The sequence below is a fragment of the Borostomias antarcticus genome, assembly GCF_949987555.1.
Source record: "Borostomias antarcticus genome assembly, chromosome: 9".
Lineage (NCBI taxonomy): Eukaryota > Metazoa > Chordata > Actinopteri > Stomiiformes > Stomiidae > Borostomias > Borostomias antarcticus.
This window is the reverse complement of record NC_140242.1, coordinates 20131612-20153162: the sequence shown is the minus strand read 5'-3', so window position 1 is coordinate 20153162 and position 21551 is coordinate 20131612. Positions and strand designations below refer to the sequence as shown.

General features: G+C 48.6%; 3 protein-coding genes across 3 annotated transcripts in view; 2 read left to right on the top strand and 1 right to left on the bottom strand.

Moving 5' to 3' along the window:
- kdm6a (lysine (K)-specific demethylase 6A) overlaps positions 1 to 3573 on the bottom strand; it is a 54058-nt gene extending 50485 nt beyond the window's left edge. Inside the window, exons 1-2 of the mRNA XM_084443243.1 lie at positions 3124 to 3573; positions 2928 to 2991 (exon numbers count right to left, since the gene is read on the bottom strand). Coding sequence (XP_084299369.1) covers positions 2928 to 2991; positions 3124 to 3290 — 231 coding nt within the window. The 5' untranslated portion in view covers positions 3291 to 3573. The remainder of the gene's footprint in view (positions 1 to 2927; positions 2992 to 3123) is intronic.
- Positions 3574 to 6232: 2659 nt separating this feature from the next.
- Positions 6233 to 9389, top strand: fundc1 (FUN14 domain containing 1). Its single transcript, XM_084443402.1, has 5 exons — positions 6233 to 6423; positions 6892 to 7042; positions 7612 to 7687; positions 7821 to 7949; positions 8047 to 9389. The coding sequence occupies exons 1-5, from the start codon at positions 6405 to 6407 to the stop codon at positions 8122 to 8124; spliced, it is 453 nt and encodes a 150-aa protein (XP_084299528.1). The 5' UTR covers positions 6233 to 6404; the 3' UTR covers positions 8125 to 9389.
- A 263-nt stretch (positions 9390 to 9652) lies between these two features.
- Positions 9653 to 18574, top strand: efhc2 (EF-hand domain (C-terminal) containing 2). The gene is made up of 14 exons (XM_084442888.1): positions 9653 to 9771; positions 9949 to 10137; positions 11169 to 11319; positions 11412 to 11635; positions 12358 to 12609; positions 13577 to 13684; positions 13906 to 14044; positions 14891 to 15056; positions 15155 to 15297; positions 15409 to 15605; positions 16060 to 16187; positions 16489 to 16581; positions 16785 to 16884; positions 18136 to 18574. The coding sequence occupies exons 1-14, from the start codon at positions 9730 to 9732 to the stop codon at positions 18253 to 18255; spliced, it is 2052 nt and encodes a 683-aa protein (XP_084299014.1). The 5' UTR covers positions 9653 to 9729; the 3' UTR covers positions 18256 to 18574.
- Positions 18575 to 21551: the final 2977 nt, after the last annotated feature.

The following is a 21551-nucleotide window of genomic DNA, read 5'->3' as shown; positions in this document are numbered from 1 at the left end:
GATAGTGGCTGTGTGGATAGATGCTGTAGATGGTTCCCATGCTCACTCGGGTTCACTCCACATAGAAGCCCAGTATGAAAAACAGGCCGAAGAACAGATGCTCTTCAGTCCCGTCTCTAGCTAGGACCTGGACTGAGCACCTGGACTTGGCCCCTGGCTGCCCTTGGAGGAGGACAGCTTGGATGAGAGAACCACTGCGACCACTGTAAATCCATGTGTTTGTGTCGCCTCTCACTCACATGTGTTGTGTGTGTGTGTGTGTGTGCTAAATAAACAAACCTCCAAGGTCCGGTAATTATTAATTATTAAGAGATTGGCGATTTCCGGAGAAAGTTCTTCACATGTAAACTAAAACGAAGGCACTAAACTAGGCCTTGGTGTTTGGCTACATCTCAGATAAATGTGTATACCAAGTATGATAAGGAAGAGAATGAGCCACACACAGAGGACCAACTGATCTCCTGCCAATAGTGTTTTCACCCTGTCCAAAACTAGTTGTTTTGCATGGTGCCAACTCCAAAACCAAATTTGGGGTTGCAGCCAAGCAGGATTTAAATAACGTCTACACAAATCACTATGAAAGCCCAAAACCACAACCTGCCAGCCCTTGTGTACAAGTAGAATGTGTGTGTGGGGGGGGCAATATGCTGTAGATAGTTACATACTTCATTGATGCCCAATTACAGTGCAGTACAACATACAGTAAAAATGTCAAGTCTCAATTCAAAAGCTGGCCTAGTACATACTACAGTACTGCAACCGGCACTGAACAAAAGACTTTCAAGACAGTACAGCAACAAGGGCTGAACGAAGCTTTCCAAGGCAAGTCTTTTTCTTCGCCGTCTGAATTTGGAGCATATCCAGTGTTGTGCTGCTGCACTATTTTCTTCCCTTAATCAGCTGCTGAAAGCCTGCCATGTTCTGGAAGGATCCGAGAAGAAGGGTTTGACATAAAACAACAAAGAAGTTTTATGCGTGCAGGCTGGAAGCCCAGTTGTCCCCTTCTTCTTCTCCTTAACTGACATATGGCTCCAGCACTTCTCTCTCTCTCTCTCTCTCTCTGCAAATATTATAAAACTACACTGTGAAGCAGCTAACAAGTCTCCTCCTATCCTATAAGTTTACAAAATAATTAATATTGCGGACACACACCTCTAAACACATTCTGGTGGGCCATATAGATCAATAAGCCAATACAGTCTATGTATCCGTCAGCCACAGTGAATTTACAGATGAATACCAACCTACTGCTCTCTTTATATAGAAAATCATCATGGCTGTAGGCTGTCAGCAAGCAAGCTGCAGGTCTTGTAGGCAGCATTGCCATGAGGTAGCCTAGGTCTACAGACCTCCCCTCCCCCCCAGCTCACCAAAACAGATTATCTGTGTCTACTATAGCTATGAAATTAATGGAATTAAATGCAAAGAAATGGCACATAGCGGAATTGCTGGCTGAAAAGGACGCTATAGCAAAAATATTCTTCATGTGCAAGCATGATCACTTCAGACGTCACCATTTCGTTTAAATGAGCAGATTCGGCGCCCTTGTCTCACAACAACGTGCTTTGTGTTGTGATCCGTCTTTAGGGATACTGCCACACTACTAGTATCTTGTTTGTCCCACAACATACTGTCTGTGCAATCGCTGGGGAGACTAGTGCATCCCTCGAGAAAGACAAGCACAACTGAAGTATCAACCTGACTAAATTATTATATATTTGGAATAGGGCAGAGAAGCCACATGTTGATGACTATTGCAGTGGGTGAATCGCCTATGGGGGACTAGCCACCAACCACTGTAGCTAGCCTACCACAACAGCTCAAAACAAAGCAATTGTGGACCGTTTTACAATGCATTTAATGTAGCAAAATAGCGTGTTTGGTCACATGCAAAAATGTGAACGACTCTTGCTTTCGTAACATTTCGTTTCAATGCGGGGTTTGCACAACTCTTGCTTGCTTCCAATGAAAGACCAACAAGCTTAGCTAGAAGCTAACTAGCTAGCTCACCCCTCTATCCGCCCCGCCATCTTGGGCCGATCATAGAAATCATTACTTTGCTTACTTTTAACGTTTAATTCACGAATTGCTTTTTCAATTGCATAACGCTTATACGACATGTTCAGATGACCCGAAAACTAGACGGAAAACAATGATAATATGCCGGAGCAGCTTTCAATCGCGGCTCCCCAGCTCTGCACCCTCGCAGCAGCGGGCAGGCCGGCCAGGAACAGGACAGGTCAGATGTGGTTTAGCTTGCCAGCGTCAGACATCTAGCTGGGCTACACGGAACAACAGTAGGGGGAACTCACAATCATATGTGGTTTGTGCAAAATAGACTATAACCTAAACTCCACCCCAGTAAACGTAGAATTGATGTGTTACGGTTACAGTTTCAGTCACATATCTACTCTAACTCTCTGTGTTCGCTGCTCACACTGCTTCTGACGTGAATGGTGTTCTGAAAATGTTCACTATTTCTGATTTCAGCACTAGGCCAACAACAGACGGTGGATATTCTGTTGCCTTGCATCTTCGTTAGTTTGCCATAATCCACCCAGGGCTTGCTGGTTTATCTAGATGGCTAACGTTACAGCTGTCAAAAACGTGTGTAAGTTGGGTAAGCATCTTTGCACCACCTGCGCCTTTGCCAAATACCAGCTTCGTGTTTTAACAAAATGAAAACTTTGAAATGGTGCGAGTTATCAGTGAACGAGGGATGCAGTGCGCACGGGACTGACTAAAAATCATCACAAACACTGTTTTCTGCAACGAATGGAACTCTTTTGCAACTGGCTAGGAGACACAGGCACGCGCTGTTTTGACAGGTGTCACGCGCGCTGTTGTCGCACAGGTGTCAAGAGTCCTGTACCAGGTGGACGTGCACGAGACGGAGACCAGGGCGACTGATTCTAGCAGCGGCATACCTTTAACAGCAAGGCCTTCGTTCTGGCGCCATCTTCATGAAGCCTCGGAAATCCAAACAGTGAACTGCAAGTAGAGGACAAGGCAGGCGGTTCCGTGTTAGTTTGGGGGGCATTCATACCGCCAGTGCAAACTACAGACAGAAAACAACAGCTAAAAAGTGAACAGGGATACAATAAACGAAACTGTGTGTCTAACCTGTCAATTCCGACCAAACTGTCCCTCTCCTGTGCTGTTAGCTTCGGAAAGTCCTCGGTTTCATTGGCTTTTCCCACCGCCATTTTCTTTTCCTCATCACCAGCAGCGCCGAGACTTCGGGCAGCAGAAGAGGCAGCGGCGGAGAGCGACACTCCGCACGATTTCATGGAAATGCAACGGGGAAGTGGGGCGACGAACTCCACCAAAATACGACGAGAATGGAAGTCCAGTACCTTCACCGGGACGAGAGTGTGCTGGGCTAGCGTAATTGTTGCCAAATCCTCAAGGAAAACAGCTAGGATCCCTTCAAGTTGCCTTCCTCGCGCATCATTCCACTACAAAGTACTACGTGTATTCCCATGCGAAATTATGCATGTAAGTTGAGTCAGTATTGGATTTTACGATAGGTTATTGTTTGATTTTATCGTAAACTTGCCCCCAACCACCAGCTCAAAGTTGTTGTAATTGTGTCACATAGGCGAACGCACGCCGCCACCGTTGGAACGCCCTCTCCCCCCAGCGACCAATGAACGCGCCCATGTGTAATCATGTGGCTGGACTTGTCTTGGGGTGTCTTCCATCGTTCTCCCATACACGCAGGCCCGGATGAATAACAAGCACCTCAACTTTACGCAGCTTCACAGCCCTTTTCCATTGGTTTCGTATTCTGTGTTATGATTACGTAATTGTACTTTGAAGTAGTCTATTGGTCCAGGTAACTGTCCTTTGCAGACAAACAAAGGGAGGGGCTGAGGGGTCAGCAGCACTGATGATACAATGTTGCCAATACTGTTTTTAGATTGATCACACTCTCGTGAATGTAATTCATTTGCATACTATACTCAAGACACCATATGCATTGTAATGTACTCTGCATTATGTTGTTATATTGCATTGTATTCTGCATTACTATGCATAGTTTTCAGCCCATGTATTTTGATACAGGCTAAAGCAAATTCATGTCACTATTTGACTGTTACTGTAATGTGTGATGTCCATTAGAAACTCCCCATCAGGTTCCTATAAAGTAAGTAAGCTGGGTTATTTCTCACCATGTTATTAATTATGCATTTATAAACCTAATTTTCTCTCTCTTTCTCTCTCTCTCTCTCTCTCTCTTCTACTGTGTACTGTATTATGTTTAACTTACTTTATTTGAATCTTTTTTTATATGCAAGTCATATGTGCACCATCCACCACATGAAATATGTAAATAATTAATAATAAATAAATTGCAAATAATTTGGCAAATAATTCTGATTCTGAATTTGTATTCTTCCTCCAATTTTATAGCCTATTAGATATAACAAAAGATGGAACAGAAGCATGCAGATACAGACACACAGACCATACTACAGTGTCACACAAATATAATCACTTCAGATGTTTCACTAGTCATGGACATGCCATAGATACTCTAGATTATGTAGCCTAAATGGACTGACACTGGGTTGGCTTTACTGTTCAACTCTAAGGTGAGGGTTTAGTAAGAGCTGGTCCGAGAGCTTCTGAACAGCCTTGATCCATCCCGCTTGTTTCTCAAGGCTGACCCTGTCGACGTGGTGGTTCCTCCAGGATGTGATAACTCAGCAGACCCCAGAGGTCATCTCCCGGTGAGACTGCAATATCACAGCTCCTGCTGCCAGAGATTGGTGCAGGCGGTAAATCTGTCATCACTGTCATGGCATCACAGATTGATGGGGGACTGTCACCAGGCCTGGACAGGAGGGGAGGGGAGGGTGAAGTATGAGAGACAAAGCAGGGGCTCAAATCAACCTCCTGCTGCACCTTCAATTAAATCAACAACAGAACCTACAGTGGTTATCAAACCCATACGGTCTATGCTGAAAGTAAAAATGGTTCAGAATTAAAAGGTACCAGTTCGTAGTTTAGCAGAAACTAATCATAAAAGATATCAAGATATGCCTCCGATTCCAACTTTAAGAAGATGCAAAACATGAAGATTTATTTAGCCTGGCTTCGCCAGCCTGATCACGTGAGCTCACATTCAATTTCTCTCCTAGATCAGTCTGGTCATATCTATCACAAACCCTCTCCTGGACCCTCTGCAGTTCCCCTACAGAGCCAACAGGTCAGTGGACGACAGTTAACAGTGGCCACTCCACTTCATTCTCCAGCACCTGGAGTCCGCCGGCACCTGCGCCAGAATCCTGTTTGTGGACTTCAGCTTGGCTTTCAACACCATCCTCCCACTCACTCTGGAGGGCATGCTCTCCCAGATGTGAGTGCCCGACCCCACCTGCAGGTGGATCACAGACTTCCTGTCTGACAGGAAGCAGCACGTGAAACTGGGCAAGCATTGTCTCTGATTCCAGGACCATCAGCACAGGCTTCCCCCAAGGCTCTGTTCTTTCCACTCTACTCTTCTCCCCGTACACGAACAGCTGCGCCTCCAGCTACCAGAGTGTTAAGCTCCTGAAGTTTGCAGACGACACCACCCTCATCTCCGAGGGCGACGAGTCCGCCTACAGGTGGGATATCGACCAGCTGCTGTCCTGGTGCGGCCAAAATAATCTGGAGCTCAACGCTCTCAAAATAGTGGAGATTGTAGATTTTAGGAAGAATCTAGCCCCCCCCCCCCCTCCATTACACTGAATGACACCCCTGTGACCACTGTTGACTCCTTCCGCTTCCTGGGCACCACTATCTCCCGGGACCTCAAGTAGGAGCTGTACATCAGCTCCCTCACCAAAAAAGCACAGCAGAGGAAGTACTTTCGGAGGCAGCTGAAGAAATTCAACATGATGAACACAATGATGGTACTCTTGTACACCTCAATCATCGAGTCCATCCTCACGTCCTCCATCACCCTGTCCTATGTCGTCTACAACAGCGCAAACTCCTATTATGTGCCTGAACCATATACATGGCAATGAATTGAGTTTTGAGTCATCCAACCGTTCAAACTGAGTCCCAGCCGACCCGATATTGGTCGGGCCAATCACAACCGTTATGGGGCGGCGATACGATGACTGACCCACGTTTCGTTGCTCTGATTGGTTGTAGGCCTATCAAATTGCGTCCAGAGGCATTTTTCTCTCAACTTCATAACGCCCCTTGGAAATCGAAAATAAACGCAGGATTTGGACATTTTCATGGAAATCTTGCGTTACTTTTCAATTTTAAGGATTGGGTAGCTAGCACCTTCTTTCACTTTGACTGGCTAATTATGCAAACAACAAACGTGCTGGGACTATGGAGGTAATGTAGGCTAGGCTGGGACAGTAGGGTAGCATTCAATCAAGTTACAAAACTTCAAAATGGCGGATCGGGAAGAGGGTGAGTTGTGTCCAGACCGAAAACAAGATCGTATTTCAGTGTTTGGCTCTTCCTGAATGTATATTAACGTGTTTTAAGAAACCATTAATATCCCAAAGTTGTCGACAGTTGTGGGATATTCATTATTGCGGTCGCTGTTGCACCATATCTCGATGAAATATGCACAGCCCAGTGCAGCCTGCCCTGTGCTATGCTTTTACAGTGTATCAACGCCATTACCAATAGCTTAATAAATATCCCATAGTCGCATCTACAGTTGTCATCGTTGTAACAAGGCAATGTTTCAACACGAAACTGACCCGCAGTGCTAATGCAGTTTATTAATTTGCACAATTAACCATGAAATCAGGGCAGTGATTCGACTTTTTAAACTTATAGCCTGCTATCCCACATCTCTTAGGCAGTAGGACACCAATTGTAGTTTGCTGCAGCTTGCCATGAGTTTAAATTGGGCTTCTACATACACAGAGAATGAAGAGGAAGCCTACGAGGTGCTGGATTTAACAGAGTACGCCAGGCGTCAACAGTGGTGGGGTCGCCTGTTTGGGAGCCAGTCCGGCCCCATGGCAGAGAAATATTCAGTAGCCACACAGATTGCCATAGGTGGAGTGAGTGGATGGTAAGTCCTCAGGGAGGATGGATATAAACTGGACATGGTCAGGCATGCTGCACTTCTCCTCTAGTCTCGAGTAACAATAGTTTTGTTATAAAAGTATATTCACCCCAAACCGGGTCCGTATCCTTTTCCTACCCCCACCCTCCCCCAACCCCTGCCTCTATCTGGACCCAGGTACACTCACACTCACGCACACACAGACATACACCAGCCATGTCTCTCCTATGGTGTTTTTAGCCCTTTTTGCTCTGAAAATGTAATTTAATGTAATTTATGTTCTATAAATGTTTGTAGCCGTTAGACAAACATACTCCAGGAGCTTGCTCGATCGTCTCGATGAGAGGGGTCAGGGAAGAATTTTTACACCTCACTTTTCTGGCCCCTGGGTGATACTGTTTTTTTTTTTGCTTCCCTCTGGAATATGTAGGGGTGGGACCTATGCCCACCTCCCTTGTTCTCTGTAAAGTGCATTGTGTTGCCTCTGTGTATGAAATACGCTATACAGTACAAATAAAGCTTTGATTGATTGATATGATTCCCATTAATGACACATTTTTACCTTTAATTGTCAGGTGTGCAGGCTACCTTTTTCAGAAGGTAGGGAAGATTGCAGCGACGGCGGTGGGGGGAGGATTTCTGCTGTTGCAGGTAAGGACAACAGAAGAGTCATGGTTGAGTTACTAGAATGGATTTTAAAAGCTCTCAAATCGAGATAAAACTTTGTTCAACTGTTGAATATTCCTATGAATGAAAGGATTCTCAGTTCTGCTCTGTCCTTTAGATAGCCAACAACAGTGGCTATGTTCAGGTGGACTGGAAGAGAGTGGAGAAGGATGTCAACAAAGCCAAGAAGCACCTGAAGAAGCATGCTGACCAAGCAGGACCTGAGCTCAACTCCTTCATTGAGGAGGTACAACGCTTTTTTAAATGTCTACCATTCAGGCTTGTTTCTTTCACATTTAGTGTGGCTGTGTCTTTGTCTAAAACATAATATTTTTCCATTGCAGTCCACAGAGTTTGTGAAGAAAAATATCGTCGTCACAAGTGGATTTGTTGGAGGCTTTTTACTTGGCATGGCATCTTAAAAAGTCTGAATGATGAGCCTGAAGATTGTTTTCTTCTTCGCTAAAGAGAACCAAGACCCACCATGGCTATAAACTGCTTTGTCTACGAAAGCAAAGTGTTGACCAACACTGTTCAAATGCGATCAACGTGGTCCCTGTGTTACACAATGACTGCATACAGATGATCACAGCAGTAGGAGCAACAGTGTATAGGGCATAACTGTACCTCCCCATGTGTAAAGGTAGAAGTAACTAGTGTTAAATTTTTATCTCAATACCCAATGTACTCTAACTTTCACATGAGACGTACATGTTAGTGCCAATATAGTGTGGGATCAAAAGTGTGGGATCAAAAGTATTGGTCATAAAGAAAGGCCAAGGCTCTATATTCATAGTATATCTATACTATCAGGTGTAGTAGACTTATCCTGGGCCATGGGTGCTCTGTTTGGGCTTGACCATAATGTACTGTGACTTCATGCCTGTCTGCAGAGCAATGCATTGTTAGATACAATCAGGTCTGCCATTAGGTGGCTGCACATAATATGCTGGAACCACAGAGATATCTTTATTATATTTATTGTAATTCTATGACTGGAACCTATTTTGATTCTTTTCACTCCTGCTTGATAGAGTTCATTGCACTCCAGACATGGTTATACAGCACCTGTCATGCACACTTAATGTTCAGTCATCGTTTTAGATGTTTTAATTTCAATTCAGCAAAGTATTAGATTGATTTAGGTATCTTATGGTTTATTTAGCCTTTTGGAAGAGTGCAATATACACTCAGTTGCCACTTAAGGTAGGCGACACCTACGCATCTAAAACCAGGTAGGGCCCCCTTTTGCCTCCAGAACAGCTTGAATTCTTTGTGGCATGGATTCAGCAACGTGCCCCTCTGCATACAACTGCTGTACAGAGCTGTTATTTGAGCATTTGTGGCCTTTCTGTTAGTTTTAATGAGTCTGGCCATTCTAATGTTAGGTTGAACAAGAACGAAACCTCTTCACCATGTCTACATGCTATGCTTATTGAATTACAGCCACGTGATTTGCTGTTTGGAGTCAACGAGCAGGTGTAGGCTACCTAATAAAGTGGCAATTAGGTAGAAGGTTGTCTTTATAGGCTATCCTCTTGTGTGTCTTATTTTGCCCATGGTATCTATTTATGCCTACAGTACACATAGACCCACCATTGAATGCAGCATGCTGTTGTATTTTGTGTACATATTGATAATGATGATAAAAGTATAAATGCACAGGCTTTGCAGTGCCTCGAGGAAGTGTCCCACAATGCATCCAAAAAGTAATGCTGACATAAAGATAGATTTAAAAATAAAGATAAATACAACATTTAAACAACACTCAGATGTGTATGCTGTGAGGTTGAAAGTAGCAAGAATGTAGCCTGTATAACTTTAGCATTGTAACCTGTAACAGAGCTTAGCTATAGAATGTTGCAAAATTGTCGGACATCCCGGTGTGATGTTGCTAAGCAACGCACGCAAACAATACTTCCCCCAAGGCTCCTTCAGACTGGAGACGGATTTGCTCGGACGATCTCTGTAACTGGAATGCTAATTGTGGTAAATAGACATTTTAATCCACCCCGAACACTGCCACGATGGCGCTGCCCATGCTACCTGGGAATTCCCTCAACAAAAATGTAAGTAATTTTCGTTTTTCCACGTTCGTTAATTAGTTACATTCCGATAGAGCACGGACTTGATCAGGTCTAATTTTTCCACATTGCAGAAACGACCTTAAATACAGCCTACTAGCTAATTTAACCAACTAATATTAACTTAAATCTATGTTTGTGTTCGCTATTACTCTTTTTCAGTTGGGGAAAGAAAAATTCCACAAGTCCCAGCATTTTGACTATTCGAACGGAGTCCCAATGATGTTGGGATCAGAGAAGCCAGGCATCGGAGGGGAGTTGCTGTTGGGCCAGAAGACTCGGCCAAAGTACTCCGTCTTCCCCAAAGGAGAGGGCAGTGACACTCCCTCATGGGTGGCCTTTGACAAACAGGTTTGTTTATCAGCTCTAGTTAGTTAGATGGTAGATCAGATACCTTAGTCCGTTCCATCACAGCACTAGGCATAACACCCCTTAATCTGAGATTCTAATCAAAACCTCTCCTCAGGACCAGAGTGTGTGGCTACTATGCTCCTAGCAGTGGTGTAGTTGAGGGTACACAGAGGTATACACACTATACGCAGTATACCCACCTCTTTATCATAGACGGATCATGAAAAAATGGGCCCCTGGGCCCCCCTCCCTACCAACTCCCCCCCACTCCCCTACAGCCTCCGCTGCAACACTGTTGTTCTCAGCGTTTGTTTTCTTTAAAAAAAAAAAAACACAAAAAACTGTAAATGCGAGGAACCTGCTGTAAAGCATCTGACTGCCTTTTTTTTTCTATTTTACATGTACGGTTCTTTGTCAAGATCAAACAGATTGAACCAATTGACCTTGTGACCTGCACCTGTGTGATCTGTCTCGAGTTCACAAACTTTAATAGTGCCCTCTATAGACTAGTTTTATAGCCTACTTGTTTATCTATGGAAAGGTAGCCTACATTCCCACCCATTAGATTAACGAGTAGGCTATAGAAAATATGTAGCCCACACAAGCTTCTCTCTTTTTTTTTTTAAAGACGTGGGCCCCTATAAACTGTTCAAAATCGTAATATTTTTTAAATATTTGTGTTAGGAATCTCACCCTCAATTTTTATCGGTATCCCTGCAACAAGAAATGCAAAGGGCCCCCTGAGGTCTTGGGCCCCTGGTCCTGGGCCCGGTAGGCCCGTTCGGTAATATGTCTTTGCTCTTTATCCATGAACCCACAGTATACCCATTTCTTTAAACACCGCTTGTAAAAACTGTAACATTTCTGTTACAGTATACCCACTTCTTCTTTAGTCAGAGTCAAGTCATCACTAACACCTCTGGCTACTAGTGTAGGCAGGCACTTCTGCTCCTATCAAATGTAATCTACATGGGAAATGATAGGTGGACATTATACACTCTAAACCTTTAACTCTCTCTCCTCCTCCTAAGGTGCTGTGCTTCGAGGCCTTCTTCCAGGAGGCTGTTCCTCAGAAGAGAGAGGAGCAGCTTCGGGTGAGGAGGTGTAAAATCTACTTCTACCTGGAGGACGACACCATACAGGTGGTGGAGCCTGAGCTGAAGAACAGCGGCATTCCTCAAGGTGAACGTCTCCTATACTCTCTGGAATATCAGATTCACGGATCGCAGCACCCCGCTGTTTATTGATTGGGCTAAATTGACCCTCGGCCACAGGGACCCTGATTCGCCGCCACCGCGTTCCGCTCCCGCCCCCGGATGACGAGGAGTTCTACACCGTCCACCACTTCAACATCAACCAGCAGATGGTGCTGTACTCGCGCAGCTTCACAATCACAGACTGCGACCCCTTCACCAGGAACTTCCTGAAGAAGCTGGGGGTCCGCCTGCGTCCCCCCGCCCCTGTCCCAGAGGACCCCTACAGCAGCCTCCGCAACCAGGTGGGAGGGGAGAGAGGGTGGGGGGGTGCATGGGACACAGAGCACAGGGGGGGGTGCCAATCTGTTACTTCTTCATTTATGCCTTGTGGTAAGAGCGTCCGACCTGAGATTGGGAGGTTGGGGGTTCGATCCCCGGCCGAGTCATACCAAAGTACCAACTATAAAAAATGGTACCCAATGCCTCCCTGGTACTCAAAATCAAGGGCTGGGTTGGGTGTAAGTCTCTGTGACATACTTGCGTCGTGTGCAGGGGGTGTACTTGTATTTCAACTTGTACCTCACACTAAAAAATCAGGAGATAGGCTCCTGCCCTAATGGGCCACTAGGCTCCAGAACCTTTAAGAGCCTCCAGGCTACTTTAAGTAACTTACTTGCATTTCTGCCTAGCAATGATGCGTTGGCTCCTAGATACTACCTTGCGCAGGATTGGTTGGTCTCATTCGGATGGACAGCATCATCTTGGTATGTATATATATATATACCTGTGTAACGCCGGCACATAACGGGCCGCTGGTTGTGGCTCAGGAGGTAGAGTGGGTCGTCCAATGATCGTAGGGTCAGCAGTTCGAATCCCAGATCCTGATTCCCGAAGTGTCCTTGGGACAAGACACTGCACCCCAGATTTGCTCCTGATGAGCAGATTAGTGCCTTGCAGTGGGGTGTGAATGGGAGGCCACTGTAAAGCCCTTTGGATCAAAGTCCATTTACCGTTTACCGTACAGATGGAGAAGAGCATGCAGCCCTTGCGGCCGTACGAGAGGCAGGACACGCTGAGGCAGTTCCTCGACCACGACCGCAGCGTCCTGCGCTTCTACTGCCACTGGGACGACTCGGAGAGCACGTTCGGCGACCCGCGCGAGCTCACGCTCCACTACTTCCTGGCCGACGACACCATGGAGATCCGCGAGGTCATCTACCCCAACTCCGGACGGGACGCCGCGCCCAAGTTCCTGCGCAGGAGCAAGCTGCCAAAGGTGAGCCAGGGTTGTAGGCCGTCAACAGGTGTGGCAGCGATACAATGCTGGTCATCGTCTCTCATAGATCTGAGAGGAGGGATGAAGGGGAACTAGTGAAGTGTGGTGCATGAAGTTTTTTTTTTTTTTTTTTTTCGGCGGATTTCACAAAAACTGGTGGCCAGCTCTCCTTCTGTTCGAGTGGCTGGTGCCCCCCCTCCCCCTCCTACATCTCCCTCAGACCCTCAGAACTGTCATCCCATCTGGCAGGACTGTCTCGCCCCCCTCCAGCTCTCTGGCTCTCTCCTCCTGCTCTCTGGCTCTCTCCTCCTGCTCTCTGGCTCTCTCCTCCTGCTCTCTGGCTCTCTCCTCCTGCTCTCTGGCTCTCTCTCTGGCTCTCTCCTCCTGCTCTCTGGCTCTCTCTCTGGCTCTCTTTCTGGCTCTCTCCTCCTGCTCTCTGGCTCTCTCTCTGGCTCTCTCCTCCTGCTCTCTGGCTCTCTCTCTGGCTCTCTCCTCCTGCTCTCTGGCTCTCTCTCTGGCTCTCTCGCTGGCTCTCTCCTCCAGCTCTCTGGCGTTCTCCTCCAGTTTCTCCCCAGAGACAGATTCATCCTGAAAGGTCGCCTGGCACTCATTTTGTTCTTCGCATTGTTTTGGCTCCCCAGTCTAGTGATTGCCAGGCTGTTTGCTCAGTCGCCTACCCCTAAATGTCATCCCGAAAGGTTGATCTGAGTCCCCCAGCCGGAGGGAATAATCACGTCGCCGCTTACAAACGAGGCCTGTCACTGCAGACGTGTTTGTGTTGGGTCCCCGCTCGGCCTATTATGTTGTATTCCTATATAAAGTGCCAACTCAGTCTCGCTTTGTAAACGTGCTTCAGCTTGGTATGATTGTACTGTGTGTGTGTGTGTGTGTGTGTGTGTGTGTGTGTGTGTGTGTGTGTCACACAGGTTGTGTGTTTAACTCTATTCTATGCTCTTCCCCTCTCCAGCACGCTCCCACAGCTAAGCGTCAGCCTGGGGAGGTCACAGACCGTACGGTGCTCAACGTGTTCGGGCCGATGGGCCAGGGAGGACGCTACATCCTGGACAGCCTCAAAGTACGTCTGGACGGGGCGGGGGAGGGGGGAGGGGGGCGGGCAGTGGGATCAGCTGAGGGATGACCAGACACAATGACGGCTTCATACCACAAAGCATCAAAAACCCTTCTATGTGCGGCCCTGTGATCTCCTACTTCTGCCCCTCCGTCTCCCTCACTCCCTCCATCTTATTCTCTCTCTCTCTCTCTCTCTCTCTCTCTCTCTCCCCCTCCCTCTCTCAGACAGGGGCAGTCCAGGAGGATTTCTACACGGACAGTGATCTGACACTGGGAGGAGTGGTGAACGTGTGGGGCAGGAGGGTGGTCATCTGTGACTGTGACAACTTCACCAAAGAGTTTTACCGCACCAAGTACGGCATCGGTAAGTCTCAAACGCCATAGGATGGAGTGAGCATTTATCTACAAAGGTTGTATGGTGATTATTTACAGGGATACAGGGAAAATGACCCATTACAGCCAAGTCATGCCTGCACATCTTGTGTCCGACCAGTAGATGGCAGTAGAGGAACAGGTGCCAGTGCCTTACAAACGCAGGGTGCTGCCTGGGAGATTGTGTTGTTCTGTGTAGGACGAGGGCCAGTGTTAGATCTCCAGCCCCATCAGTCTCCCTGCCTGACACTAGATACCCGCTGTAATCTCCCTTCAGCCTCACTAACCCCGGACCTCCAGACCCGGGGCAGGAGAGGCGCGAAGCCCCCCCAGCAGCGGTAACCGAACCTGGGCCGGGGTGCGGCCGCCACACTGCCCCCCCCCCGGTGTTTACGGCCGGGGCTGGTCATGGGGAGCTTGTAGAATTAGTCACAGCTGATGCAGGCGGAGCTCCCCCCCTCGGCGACAGGCCTCTCTGATGGAGGGCCCTCTCTTATGTCCCGGGGTCAAAGTGCACGGGGTTACTGTCTGTGGCCCCGCTCCTATGGATTACATGATGGATGCTCTACAACTCCCTTTACTCTCTTCCTTTTTCATCCTTTCATCCTTTTAATCTCTCTCTCTCTATCTCCATGTATGTCTCTCTCTCACAAATTCAAATGGCTTTATTGGCATTTATTAGCTCTATTCTCTCTCTCTCTCTCTCTCTTTCTCTCTCTATCTATCTCAGTGTATGCCTCTCTCTCTAATTTAAATGGCTTTAATGACATTTATTGGCCTTATTCTCTCTCCCTCTCTCTCTCTCTCTCTCTCTCTCCCCCCCGACTCTCTTTCTCAGAGGACTTTACCCCCATCCAGTACAAGAGCCCCCCGGCTCCCAAGGCGCCCCGGCCCGTGCCCCCCTACACCGGGTTTGGCTCAGAAGAAGACTCGCTGTGCTCCTGCCAGGGCCTGCTGCCCAAGCCCCCACAGAAAGACTTCCGCAAGCTCATGGAGAAAGACAGGTGAGAGGCTGTGGTTTGTATGCCTGTATTTCTCAACAGTGTGCGTGTGTGTGTGTGTATGTGTTAACTCTGTCTACTGCTGCGTTTCCCTGCTTTAGACAGGGCCTGGAGAGTCACGTGTTGAGGTTCGTAGGGAAGATGGTGACTGACGATCCCGTCGACAAGGACAGAGTCTTCATCGTCTCCTTCTACCTCAGCGATGACACCATTGCCGTGTTCGAACCCATGCAGAGGAACTCCGGTAGGGGACCAGAGAAGAACGAGAGGTCCAATGACTCACACTCCTCTCCTCTCCTCTCTCCTCCTCTCCTATCCTCAACCTCCTCACGCCCTCTCTCTCTCCTCTCCATAGGGGTGTTGGGGGGTAAGTTCCTGGAGCGTGGTCGCGTGAAGAAGCCAGGCCAGGAGCTGTTTAAGAGCGAGATGTCGCAATACTTCTCGGCCCAGGACCTGTTCGTGGGGGCCAGGCTCAACCTCAAGAACCAGGCCTTCCAGCTGGTGGACGCCGACGAGTACGCCTTCAACTACATGGAGCAGCACGCTGAGGAGGTAGGGAGACGCTGGAGGTCAGAGGAACGTAGACGCCTTCCTCCACTTCCCCAAGACTGACTCTATTGTTCTGTTTCTCTGTTTCTGTTTCTCTGTCTGTTTCTCAATATGGTATTTCCTGTCTAAATAAAGGCGTTGTTTCCTGTCTAAATAAAGGCTTCTATCTGTCTTGTCTGTCTGGCTGTCTGGCTGTCTGGCTGGCTGGCTGGATGGCTGGCTGTCTGTCTAGTTATCTAGCTATCTATAGCTAACTAGCTAACTAACTAACTAACTAACTGACTGACTGACTGACTGACTGACTGACTTGACTGACTGACTGACTGACTGACTGACTGACTGACATAGGTCGGTTCCTCTAGTTCCCCCAAGACTAACGTACATTGGTTCTAGTTCCTCCAGGACTAACGTAGGTTGGTTCTAGTTCCACAGGGCTAACGTAGGTCTGTTCCTTCAGTTCCCCAGGGCGAACGTGGGTTCCATCATCAGTAAGATACGCTCCATCTCTGAGGAGAAGCAGAAGGAGATCAAACAGTTCCTGACCCTCAGTGACCCCTGCAATCTCAAAAATAAATGTAGAAAAAAGTAGACGGACATTCTAGAACTAGCATCTCGTCATGGCTGTTGTCTCTGAACCCGGCTTGGGCTTCCCCTGCTTCCCTCACTCTCTCGCACGCACACACACACACACACACACACACACACACACACACACACACACACACACACACACACTGTTCATCATAGCCCCCGACGTTTACAGTACGTGTTCCCGTGTTCTCAGCGGCTCGGGCTCTCAGTGTATTGGCTCTGATTTTGACTTGTCCCCCCTGCGTGGTGATGTCCACTCCGGCGTCTGATGCCGTGTTTCTGTGCTCGTCTCCAGGGTCGGCCGTCTGTCCACCAGGACGGCCAGGACGGTGTGCAAGGCCTTCCGGATGCCGCTGGCCGACGACCTGCTCTGGGCCCTGCTCAAGAAGTGAGTGTGTGTGTGTGTGCGCACACACGCGCGTATGTGTGTGTGTGTATGTGTATGTGTATGTGTATGTGTGTGTGTGTGTGTGTGTGTGTGTGTGTGTGTGTGTGTGTGTGTGTGTGTGTGTGTGTGTGTGTGTGTGTGTGTGTGTGAGAGAGTGTGTTTGCGCGCGTGTGAACTAACACCCTCGTGTCTCCCCTACCCAGGTTTGAGACCGGGGACGAGATCGACTACCACGCCTTCCTCACCGGCATCAACTGGCGAGACAACCCCGCCCCCTCGGTCCTGCCCGACGACGCCCTGAAGGTGAGGCAGGGGCGGAGGGGCGGGGCGTATGTGGACGGAGGCGGTTGAAACATTAGCAACCCGCGTGTTCGGTCGTGACGGACGCAGAGACGGACACAGAGACGGACGCAGAGACGGACGCAGAGACGGACACAGACGGACGCAGAGACGGACACGGAGACGGACGCAGCGCTGTGGAGAGCTCTTCTCTCCTCACCTCTAACCAGCCTTGAGAACGCCTGTGATCTTCCCTGACGACGCGCCGTGTAGTCGTAATCAGGCGTATCGAAACCGCCAAACGGGCTAAGCGGAAACATCTGACCTCCACACGCGCCGCTGAGGGAGGCGGGGAGAATTGGGGGAGACAGAAAGGTAGGGGCGCGCCAGGGGGAATGTACCCGGCGCCCTTGCCAGCTGGGAGATCACCGTCGCCGGTCCAACCGTGTTGGTTTGGCACACCGATAACAACAAGGATGCTGGCACCGCTGTGTAGCTGGGACAGTGTGTGTGTGCGTGCGTGTGTGTGTGCGTGCGTGCGTGTGAAGGACCTTGGTCCGTGTGTGTGTGTGAAGGACCTTGGTCCGTGTGTGTGTGTGTGTGTGTGTGTATCTGGTTTCTCTTCTCTCTCTAATGATGTTCTACCACTGTTTCCAGCTCTTATCCGCTCCACTGCGTGGTAATCCGGTCATTCGGCTCCCGGTGGCCTACCCTGCCTTTCTTAACCAGCTTTGTGGAGGCCGAGGAGAAGAGTGAAAAAATGGCCGCTGTCTCCTTACCCCGGCTTACGGTGATTCCATCGCGGGACCTTTCTGATTCTGTCTTCCTGGCTGCCGCGTCTGTCTCTGCTAGCCGCTGCTTGTCCTCTGGTGCTGTCTGCTGAGTGTGGGCCCACAGCGGGAACGCGCCCCTGACTCCACCTCCGTCTGAAGTAACGGCGAGGACAGGAGACGTGTACCAAAAGAAATGGTTCCTGAGGAGATGGCGTCGGCCATCGTGATAGTCTCCCACGGGGCTGTTAGACTAGCAGCGTCACAAACCAGGGGGGTATTCCAGAAAGCGGGTTTAGTGAAAACTCTGACTTTGCTAACCCCGAGATTGAATTGAATTGAACTAGAGTTTTCACGAAACCCTGGAATAACTCCCAGGACTAAAAGTTGATAACAGATTGTCAGACCCAGTCGGTTGGCCTGAGTAGAAAGTAGATTGTCCGAGCAAGTGGTTTGGCCTGAGTAGAATGTGAGTGAAGACATGTTGTGCTGCTCTTGTCTCCAGTTTGACGTAGACTGGAGTGGAGAGCCCCGGGGTGCGGCCGTGACCAACGTCAACTACTCGCTCCTACTGGAGGACGTGTTTGGCAGTGTGAGTGAGACCTCCGCCAACCCAACACCGTGACCCCCTCCAACCCAACACCATGACCCCCAGAGACCCAACACTGTGACCCTCGCCAACAAAACACCATGACCCCTTCCAACCCAACACCATGACCCCCAGAAACCCAACACCATGACCCCCTCCAACCCAACACCATGACCACCGCCAACCCAACACCATGACCCCCTCCAACCCAACACATTGACCCCCAGAGACCCAACACCGTGACCCTCGCCAACCCAACACCATGACCCCTGCCAACCCAACACTGTCACTCCCGCCAACCCAACACCGTGACCCCCACCAACCTAATGCTGTGATCCCCACCAACCCAACACTGTGACCCTACATGCTCTCTCTCTCTGTTGTTATGTTCTCCTAAATTAAACAACATGGATGAAATTATAAGCCAAACATCTGTGTTTTGTTGGTATTTTATGTTTGGGTAGGAAACTTGTTTTGGATTTGTATTACTTGTAAAACAAAGCTACATTAAATATTATGTGGGGCGGTAGGGTGGCAGGACGTGTGTGTGTGTGTGTGTGTGTGTGTGTGTGTGTGTGTGTGTGTGTGTGTGTGTGTGTGTGTGTGTGTGTGTGTGTGTGTGTGTGTGTGTGTGCGTGCGTGCGTCCGCGTGTGAGTGTGTGTGTGCGCGCGTGAGCGTGCAGTGAACATGTGTATGTGTACATATGTGCATGATGTATTGGCAAGAAGACCTCAAACTGTAAAATAATATGGGGCGTTAAACCAGAAACATGTTTCAGCCTCAGACACACACACACACACACACGCACGGACTAGGAAGGAGTTTAGTCTGACCATGGTTCCCCGTTCACAGGCAATTTCCGCACTTATCAACTCACTGTTTAGGAGGTCACTCAATCATGACGTGTGTGTGTGTGTGTGTGTGTGTGTGTGTGTGTGTGTGTGTGTGTCAGAATCAGAGAGAGAGAGAGCATGTGTGTGCTCCTTAGACAGAGTGTTTGTGTGTGTGTGTGTTTGTTTGTGTTTTGTGTGCATGTGTGTATGCTCCTTACCAGACCTCGGCATCCATAGCCAGTCTCAGCATCCTGCAGGGCAGAGGACAGTCTGGGAGACACCGGAATGTTCCAATATGTCCTGGACACCCATGTTGAATAGCAGAGAAAGGAATAAAATGACTTTTATTTTTATTCCCCAGACAGACAGTCCCCAGACAGACAGAGACAGACAGACAGACGAACAAGTTTGGTTAATACCAGGGGGAAATTCGTCTGTCTGCACAGATCAGCATACAATACATCGCCACAACAAGCACATCTGTCAGAATCTGCATCTGTTTGTGATGGTGTGTATTTGTGTTGTGTTTGTGTGTGTGTGTGTGTGTATTTTGTGTGTCTATGTGTGTAAGTGTGCATGTTTTTTTGCGCGCGTGTTTTGTGCGTGTGTGCGTATGTGTGTGCGTGTGTGTGTATGCATGTGTGTGTGTGTACGTGTGTGTGTGGTGCTGGGTATAAAAAGCAGCAGGTTGATGTACAGGTTGGGGCGCCACTGTAATCAGAGCCTCCATCTTGAATAGAGGCTTTGCTGGTCTGGGGACAACTGAAACACTCTTTAATCAACCAATCAAATCCCCCTTCTCTATCCAACACACGCACACACACATACTCCATCACACACACGCAAACACGCATATTCAATCCCACATGCACACACCCACGCACTATACTCAATCATACACACACACATACTCAATCACACACATACACACACTCCCTCCTGCCCCCCCGCCCACTAGCAGGCAGTGGAGGCCAGAAAGAGACATTACATCACCCCGGGAATTATCAGGTCTTCACTGTCTGCTTTCACACGTACTAAAATATTAGCCTCCTGAGTCACTCTGCGCCTCACCCAACGCTGCTGGCCAACACAAAGGGTGACGTCGATCGGGGAGGAGGTATGCCAAGGCTTCCTGACCACATACTTGGCCTTTTATGCCTCCCAAAACATGGTGTGAGGAGGGACAATGGAGGGGGTTGGACTGTATCCTGTCACATGCACACACACACACACTCTGTCGAGGTGCCGGTTCCATTCCACATCCGAACGACCTCTAGAAGTCCAGACAGGGTGGATGACTCCATACGGATCCTTCTCGTTACCCAACCCCCCCCCCCCCCACACACACACACCCCTCCAAGTCCTATCCAAACATTCACATTAACGGAACTGACTGACATGTTGTGGTCAGAGCAGGTCACGGCATGGGAAAACGGATGAATTTAAGTGTCCAATGAAACAATAAAAACATCCCATAATATTGTGTCTGCCCTTGGCTGCTGACCTCCTGCCGGAGGGTCTGTCTGTCTGTCTGTGCGCGGCGGTCCAGCAGTGTCTCCGTGGTCCAGCGCGTTCCCAGTGCCAGGAGCTGACCTCGGTGAGGGCGGTCTAACGCTGTCCACCCTGCTCTTTACTGTTGTTCTGCTCTGTCCCCGCGCACCGTAAAACCGAGATGCAGGACGGTCATAAATGTCTGTGGAGTTAAAAGATCTCCAGTGTGTGTGCGTGTGTGTGTGTGTGCGTGTGTGGTGTGCGTGAGGAATGCATGTCTGATGCAGTCATGGCTAATCTGTGAGGCCTGGATCGTTAAAGATCTCTGAGAATAATAGGGGGAAAGTTTCTGTTTAACGGCGGCCTCTTTTCTCACGACACAAAGCCACCCGCCAGGGTACGAGCATCACACACAGAAACCTGGGTCCACCACCTCCACGCGTCTCCCTGCACAAACCTGTCTGGATACCTTAGCAGAGCCAGGTGCGGCATGAATTGTGTTATGCACTACATGAATGTTAACTCAAAACAGTCAAGTGCTCCATCTCATGTTGAGCCAGTTAAGTGTCATAATACCTGTTTGTACAAAAGTAAATACAAATTTTTGGATAACTTCATCCCACATTATTCCAGATGTCCTGAGGAGACCTTCAACAGTGGCTTCAATGTTCACCATTGTCCTTCAACATCTGAGAAGACTGGAGAAGAGACTTCACCTCTTCTGACTTAGTGTTCTCTGGCCAGGACACGAACAGAAGTCGTGCTAAAGAGGGATCAGAAGAATGAGAAACGGAGAGCAAGAGATGGAAGAGAGTTTTAGGCGGAAGGTTTTGGCAGCTTTCGTTCATTCCAGAGATCGTTGTCTTCCTCTGGGCGTTGGCACACAGTGACGGCTGGAGGTAGTGGGCAGCCAGCCTATACCCTTCTTAGTTAACAGGGTCAAGCACTGCCCCAGGTGCACATGGGGAAAAGGTTAGCTTCTCTCTCTCTCTCTCTCTCTCTCTCTC

Coding starts and splice junctions, on each gene's coding strand:
- fundc1 (XM_084443402.1), top strand. Junction 7,043..7,611: donor ATAGGTGGAGTGAGTGGATG/GTAAGTCCTCAG, acceptor TTTAATTGTCAG/GTGTGCAGGCTACCTTTTTC. Junction 7,688..7,820: donor GAGGATTTCTGCTGTTGCAG/GTAAGGACAACA, acceptor TCTGTCCTTTAG/ATAGCCAACAACAGTGGCTA.
- efhc2 (XM_084442888.1), top strand. CDS start 9,730: ATGGCGCTGCCCATGCTACCTGGGAATTCCCTCAACAAAAAT. Junction 10,138..11,168: donor GGGTGGCCTTTGACAAACAG/GTTTGTTTATCA, acceptor CCTCCTCCTAAG/GTGCTGTGCTTCGAGGCCTT. Junction 13,685..13,905: donor ACATCCTGGACAGCCTCAAA/GTACGTCTGGAC, acceptor TCCCTCTCTCAG/ACAGGGGCAGTCCAGGAGGA.